The sequence below is a fragment of the Pterocles gutturalis genome, unplaced genomic scaffold (assembly GCF_000699245.1).
Source record: "Pterocles gutturalis isolate BGI_N339 unplaced genomic scaffold, ASM69924v1 scaffold5777, whole genome shotgun sequence".
In the NCBI taxonomy this organism is placed as follows: Eukaryota; Metazoa; Chordata; class Aves; order Pterocliformes; family Pteroclidae; genus Pterocles; species Pterocles gutturalis.
The window spans coordinates 56,601-64,480 of record NW_010110083.1 but is presented as its reverse complement, the minus strand read 5'-3'; the positions used below and the strand labels follow the sequence as shown (position 1 = coordinate 64,480).

The 7,880-nt window shown below is 40.0% G+C and overlaps 1 protein-coding gene across 1 annotated transcript in view; it reads left to right on the top strand.

Annotated features, from left to right (window-relative positions):
• Positions 1–746: 746 nt before the first annotated feature.
• Positions 747–7,880, top strand: part of LOC104461564 (kalirin-like) — a gene marked incomplete at both ends in the record, with an annotated part of 52,228 nt that continues 45,094 nt past the window's right edge. The window contains 2 exons of the mRNA XM_010073199.1: positions 747–878; positions 4,240–4,470. Of these exons, the coding sequence (XP_010071501.1) occupies positions 747–878; positions 4,240–4,470 (363 nt within the window). The remainder of the gene's footprint in view (positions 879–4,239; positions 4,471–7,880) is intronic.

The following is a 7,880-nucleotide window of genomic DNA, read 5'->3' as shown; positions in this document are numbered from 1 at the left end:
GCAGTCTGTGCTTAAACCACGACACAATGGCAATGTTTTTTTTCTCTTTTTGTGGGTGTTGCCCACCAGGAACTGGACTGAGACTAGCAGCTCATTCTGTGTTGGCTGCTTAATGGCTGTCAGATGGTGATGGTATTTGATCGCTGCTGACCTGGGCTGGAATCAAATGTGTGACCCAGGGGTTTAAAGCCTTGGTATCCTATTAGCAATCCCATTGAGCTGGCCATGGGTTGGGAACTGCTTGAATACAGACTGTCTGCCTTTCACTGAAATGAATGTCAAAACTGATTTTAATGAGAGTTTTCTGTTGCTCAAATTAGTAGTGTTTAAGGACAGGTAAGCAACTGAGGGAAGAGTGGCAGGTGACACAATGCTAAATATAGCTGGAGCTGTACTGTGTCCTTTTGTGCTTTGCACTGATGTTTTTTTCAAAACATGTTGCAGCTTCCCTTTTTGGAATGCAGTGTTGTAGCCTCCCTGCATGGTATGCAGAGGCTCTTAGAATGGGTGCTTTCTGAGGCTGGTTAAAGGAGCATTTGTTTTTAATCTAGAAGAAACAGAAAACATTCCTTTCGATCTAGGTCTTCTTCAAGTACTGAGGAGGTGACAGGAATGTGCTCTTCCAGGGTGCCCAAAAGGACTGCTTTGTAACGGTTACATTTTTCTCCCTTGTTGCTGCAGTCATATGTGGCACTCTACAAAGTTTTCTGTGTTGCTGTTGCTCATTGTTCCTGGAATTGTTTCAGTTCCTTTCAGGTGTGGATGCCTGGTGCAAAATGTGCAGTGAAGGAGGCCTTCCCTCAGAAATGCAAGACCTGGAACTGGCCATCCATCACCATCAGACCCTGTATGAACAAGTAACACAGGCCTACACAGAGGTATGTGCTTCCCAGAGAAGAATGTTGGTAGCTCTTAAGTGATAACACATATTTAACTGCATTTTGGACCTTAGCTTTTCTAAATGACTTAAGTTCTGCTTTCAACTTCTGCAACTTTTTCCAAGAAGGAGTCAGATCTAATGCCAGGCTGTAGGAGGTGAATCCCAGCAATCTGCTTGTAAGGGCACAACAGGACAATCTGAGGGACAAACCTCATACAGAAATGAAATTGTGCTGCATGCAGGTCTGTTCAGTTTAAGAGTTTTGCTGTACTTCTTAAAAATACAGCATAAGTGAGACATAAGTGGTGCAACTAAGCTGGGTTGTTGATGCTTGTCTCCTTGCACAGGCCTTGAAAAATTCAAAAGATTCTGATGAAAAGAGATTTGGTGATTTATTTTTGCAGTTGGAAGAAGAACATGGAAATGACTGAAAGAGCACAGTAGGTAGCTTCTCCATTTGTGAAGCTGTTCCCTTCCTTTCTGAAATCTGTTCACTGGTGAACGCTGACAGCACAAACCTGTACCCATTGATTGGGAATGCAGCAATATTCACAACAAAAATACTTTTGGAAAATAAACTTTTTAAGCCAAAGAATTTGAGAGCTGCAGAAGATATGAAATCATGGAATATGCATGAAATCCTAGTGAATTCTGACTACCACTGATTACCTGATTGTCACTGTGCTGCTTGCCTGATATTTAGTCCAGTGTGACTGAACAAGTAGGTAAATTGGAGAGCAGGAGAACACTTCTAATAGCCTTTGATTTGTGTTAATGATTATTAGCAGGATGACACAAACACTTGAAGTCTGGCATTCATCTCTGGCTGTGTAGAGAATAACTGGGAGGCTATGCCCATCAGGGAAAAATCATAACTCTGAGCCTTTGTAAACAGACAACAGGAAAAAAAATTGCAATCGATAAAAGTCTAAATCCTATAGAAGAAAAAGGAGTAAGAGAGAATGTAAAAGTATACTCTCACTCACACTATGCATCTGGGAGAACATTGTGTCGTCTCACCTTTGGATGAGGCAGGGGTATATAAACTGTTGCCTTTGAAACAATCTTTTTGTTCTGCCTTGCTTCTGCCACTGAGACTTTTTATTGTAAAGGCCTTGTTGGCCTTATTCACCCACTAGTCAGCTCTGGAAGAACGCCTTTTTTGTAAGATGACTGAATATATTCTGGTGTTTTGATCAGCCGTGATTAGTATACAGAATATTTCACCCAAGGATCTGATCCCTCAAAATGGAAGAACTGCAGGACTATACCTCTGGGAGGCAAAAAACTGACATGCAAGGCCTGCACTTGGGACATGGTGTAGGCATGAATAGGTCTGTATTATGGGATGAAGTTTCCAGGAAAGTTTTCCTGAGTAAAGCATGTCAGCAGTATTGCCTGCGTAATCCCATTTCTCCTACAGGTAAACTTTCAAACCTTTGTTGTTAGTCCTGATTCTGCTGTGATTTCTATTGGTGTAAATCAGCAGGGGCTACACTAAAAGCGTTGTAAGACCACCCAGGGACAGATTCAGACCAACTGTAAGCCTAAAGGCCAGTAACAGGGACATAGTGAATTCACACAGTGAATTTAGCAAAGAGAGATTTTCTGGTCTAATAATCTGCTCCTAAGTGTGTGCATAGCCTTGGTGTTTCCTGTTGCCAGTGATTAAATTGTTGCTGATTGTCTTCCCACAGATAAAATACGATGTAGTAAGCCTTGTCTCCTTCCCTGTCTAGAAGCTGCTTCTTCCTGCCTAGCAGCTATTCCTCCCTCCATAATGTTGCCAAGGTAACACCTGTGCCTCAGTGCTTCATCCTAAAATCTCCCCACAATCCACTGCTATTGGCAACTACAATCATTCCCTCTGTGACCCCAGCAGGCTCCAGCATGTGCATATTGTTCCAGCTGGTCTTCAGCAGCAACTGAATTTGAGTATGGAAAGCCACTCCCTGTGGACTCTCCAATTATTTCCTGATCTAATTCCAAATTGCCCTGAATATTTAAAAAATCTCCAAGGATGTGCCTAAGCCCACCTAGTAGTCACATAATATGATGAGAGTTGACTCCCACTTTTGCCAGTATAAATCTCAAAGGGTGTCTTGCATTCTTTGAAAATGCATCAGATATATACTGCTACAACAGACTGGGATGTGGCATGGCTTGCCAAAAGACACAGGTTTGGGTATTAAAGGATATCTGCTACATTTGAACAAGCAATTTATAATACTGAAATAAATTAGACTTGGAAATCCTTGAGATGTGTTTTAGCTTTGACTGATAATGTTGAAAGTTCAAACTGAATGAAGAACATTGATTAAGCTATTCTCTAGCAAAGTTGGTGATTGTGATTGCAGAGAAATAAAAAGACTTTTCAGAAAATCTTGTCATTTTCGCTGCAGTTTGTTTCAGAGGGAAAAGAGAAAAGTGGCTGGGAAGAGGAGAGGGATGCCCATAGTGTCCTCATTTAGCATTTCTGTTATACTAATTATTTTAACTTTGCAATCTGCAACTGAAAAATATTTCAAAAAGCCATTTTTAGAGAAACAGTGCATGCACACGCTTGTTAATAGCAGTTTGGGTTTTATGGTTCCATTTTTCGTTTTGCCCCTGCAATATGAGAGTGTTCCAGGAAAAAATCTGGCATTAAAAAATCTGGCATTCTGAGTTTTTTTAATGCCCAAATGCCTTTGCATCTGAAAATGTATTCTAATATGCTCAAAAAAGGTTACATGTGTGCAGAAGGCTTTGCATTTGCTAGCAAACTCTGTAGCCCATTGCAAATGGAGACTATGGGTCCCTCTGAGCTGTTCCTGGGGAAGAAAAGAATCACTGTCATAAACTAATTTATTTTTCACTGTCACTGAATGAAATACAGAATTGGAATGTTACACTTCTTAACATATATCCATAGTTAGTATATTATGAAGAAAGGACTCTCCCTGATTGTATAGAATATGAATGACTCTGCCATCTGTGGTTTTCTTAAAATGCCACCTCCTCACGAAAAGAGGCCCGCTATTGCAAATGCCACCTGTCATCAACTAGTATATGTTAAGAATTTTCAGTGCCCAAGTGTCAGAACGTAATATAGTCTTGGGATCTCTGTCTGTATGTATGCGGTCCCAGCAGTGGGGTATCTGTGCTCCTGTTGAGTGACACAGCAGGCACACTAGGAAGTGAAGGCAAGTGCTGAATGCCTAAGTACAAGTCAAAAAGAGATGTTATGAGGTCTTGCTTCCTTTTCGACTAAAATAAGGAAGAAACACAGGGGAAAAAGAATCAGCTAGACTGTTCTCTGTTAGCTATTGGATGTTTTAAGTATCAGTGCAGTGAAGTAGACCTATTTCTTCGTTTAGGTGAGCCAGGATGGAAAAGCCTTGCTGGATGTCCTACAGCGTCCCTTGAGCCCTGGGAATTCTGAGTCCCTCACTGCTACTGCAAACTACTCCAAGGCTGTTCACCAGGTGTTGGATGTGGTACATGAAGTCCTGCATCATCAGCGGCGCCTAGAGAGCATCTGGCAACACAGAAAGGTCCGACTACATCAAAGGCTGCAGCTCTGTGTTTTCCAGCAGGATGTTCAACAGGTAATACCATTACTAATGGAGATAAAGAATGGCCCTTTTTTTTGCAGCCATAAAGATTGTTTGGTGACTCACATAGAGAATGTTGCCATAACCAACATTTCCATGCAACTCTATTTATGATAGAAATATGCTAAAATCCTATTGTGCCTTTCAGCACCTCTCAGTTCCATGTTGGAAACCATCATTCAGTCCACTGATTATTGATCAGTCCATTCCCCACAAGAATGTGACACTATTTTTGGTGGTTAATTTTTTCACAAGTGAGCAATTAGCTGTAGGTACTCTACTGTTCTTGAGAAAGTGATGTTCAATAGAAAAAATAATTTCAAGTGCAAAAAGCAATTGAACTGTGGGTTATTTCATGTTCCTATGTGGAAACAGTACAGATACAGACTTCTCAGTGGTGGTGTTTAGATGATCTTTGTGTTATTACCAGTTACGGAGTCCACATAGCTGTACTATGAGTTTGCTGGCTCAACTGAACTGCGCAACCCAGTGTGATATGGGCTCATCTCTGAGAACTCAGGCTTCAGGTGAATAACTTTTCTCTCCTGAAGGAATCCATTTGATTACCAGCACAACAGTATAACTGGCAATAAGTATGAGATGCCATGTCTGTAGCTGCCAAATATGCGAGCACAATCAACAGATGTTACTGGACTCTGCTCATTCAGGATGGGTGGTTTGTTTAAGGGCCCCTTTACAGCCCAAAGCAGATGTTGGTAGCAATATGGTACTTGCTTTAAATGAGGAGGCTGAGTGCTCTAATCATGTTTATGGAGCATTCTAATGTCCCTGGGGTTCTTCATGTCATTGCCTTTCTCCAAGTGAAGAATGAGGTGGAGACAGAACGACAAAGCTGTCACATGGAAAATAGACATGAACCAGCAAGGACAGGAGACAGGCAACTTTTATTCAACGTGCAAATTTGTGGTCCTGTTAGTGCCATAGTTGAAGTGCACTAGCACAGACAGAACTGCAGCTGTAGATATCCTTTGCAAATATGTGTGACCATTTCTTTGGCAGTCTTGAAAAGTTTGCCAGAATTTCTACCTGCTTAGTTTTTCCTATAAAACCACACAAATATTCATGCCATATATATAACTAAAACTAGGATTGAATGTAACAGATGCTTAATTTAAGCAACTTCACTTCCATTATGTGTCAGCAAACACACTGCGTGGTAATGAAATTCATAAGCATTAAATAGAGCATGTACTTAGAATTCAGTTCGAATACTCTCTGCAAACTCTATGATGTTTGAAGTATTATCTTAATAGAATTTTGAGGTTAAAATCTCAAAAATCAAGGGTTGTAAATTCTGATGTTATTATGCTTTTTCCAGTTGTGGTATATAGTGTCAATAAGAATATACCTTATCTTAGGTATTCTTCATCCCCTAGGGTGATATACACTTTTGTTCAATCTTTCCAATCCAAAACTTTTCTCTCTTACATCTCCTGAAATCAGTAGAAGTGTTTATGAGGTTCGCTTGTGAAACTCATTCAGACTTTTACTTCCCACATATGCAAGGCAATGAGGCTGTGTCACTGGTTTTCAAAAGGAACAGGTCTTTTGTATGTACTGTGACTTTTGGGGAGAGAGGAAAAGAAACAAGCCGTGAGAGTCATTAGAGTACAATGATTTTAGAGAGCATCACTCTGTGTGAGTTCTGTTGGCAGCAATCTTCCCAAATTTTTCTCTTAATGGGTAGTTATTATCTGGGAAGCAACAACTTAATGACAGACGTGTTTCTGTCCTAGCACACACTTACTCAAGGCATCTTTTTGTCCTACTTAGAAAGTAGAGAGGAAGAGATGAATCATTCTGTTCACTAAACATCTGTACTATTCAAGATAAATGCTTTGTAACTCATAAATGAAAGTAACAGCTAAACAGAAATACGAAGTGTAGATTCCATGGGAGGAGGAAGATATCTGAGTATGTTGATTTTTTTTTTTTTTTCAAATAATCAACTCCTATATATCTGTCATGCAATTCCTATTGTGCTTATTTTGTTAAAGCCCATAAGCTGTCAGGCGAAGCTGTCCATCAGTTGTCGCTGATCATAAGTAACATTTATCTAAAATAATTTGTTGCCTTGTCAAGATTTAATAACCTTTTACTGAGTTCTTCCTGGTTCAAGTCTAAAAAGAAAAGATGTGGGAGAACAAATGCTGACAGAAGAGCCCTGAGTTTTTGAGACTTTGCTGTCTTCTAGACAAGTAATGATACAGTCTAGTTTCTCTAAGGAAGATGCTTCTCTTCCCTTTCCACCCAGCCTGAAATTAAATGGTTTCTCACAGATGCAGCATTCCCTGTCAGGATGTCCCATAGCTCAATGCCTCCAGCTGTTGGCCAGCACAGTAAAAATTCTGGTGAAAGATGATCTCCATGTCAGAACTCGTTCATCTATACCTTTCTTTTCCTGTCAGCTGTTCTGTATTGATCTTGACTCAAAAGCAGATGTGAATAGGGACAGGTTTTGTTGTGTTACATATTCTTAATACAGACTCCAGGATTATTTTGCATCCTCTCAGTCTGCCATTAGCAGCATTAATAGCTTTTGGTAAGGACACATCTTGAAGAAGAGATTTTTACGAATCATGAGAGATCAATTAACTACTCCGGTTAGTCTTGCCAGAGGGGTCAAGTTTTTAGGCATGCAATATCAAGTGTTCATAGGCAGGTCTTGCAAAACTGGTTACCTGGGTGAAGGCTTTATGTGGACCAAGTGTGTGCCTTTTGGACTGGATTTAAGGGTTAAGCTGTGTTAAATGGGGCCTGTTCATATCATTCCTGATGTATTCTGCACCATTTGCAATGCCAGAGTACATGCCATATGCATTACTGGCAGGTCAGGGCTATATGTTCTCAGGCAGTTTCCCACTGTCGAGGAAATCCTTTTGATTCTAGCTGGGTTTCAGTTTGAACTGCACAGAACCTGAGAACGTTGAAAAGGACAGATTAAAATAAATTAATTTTTATTCAGAGATAGAAAGTCAGGCATCCTTAAAGCCTTGTCATAATCAAAATACAAGTTGTGCTGTAGAAAAAAAAAAAAGTTTAAATACACACCATGGATTGCCAAGTTATAATATTAATGTAAGAAATGTTATGCTATAAAATGTCATTAGAAGTAATCACTACCTCACACCATCAGACATTTTACAAGATTATTTGCTATTACATCTATGTATTAATACAATTAGTTCGATTTACACATGTGAACCACGGTAAATAATGGTGTGCTAAGGACAACGAGTTATGAATATACAGCATTTTAAAGAAGGAAAGATAATAAATGGCATGAAACTTCATTTGCAGTTTCTCAGGAAATGGAGCACCAGTCAGACAAAAGGGATAGCAGTTAAGACAATTTGTGAGCTGCTATGAGGCTCTGTGCAGGC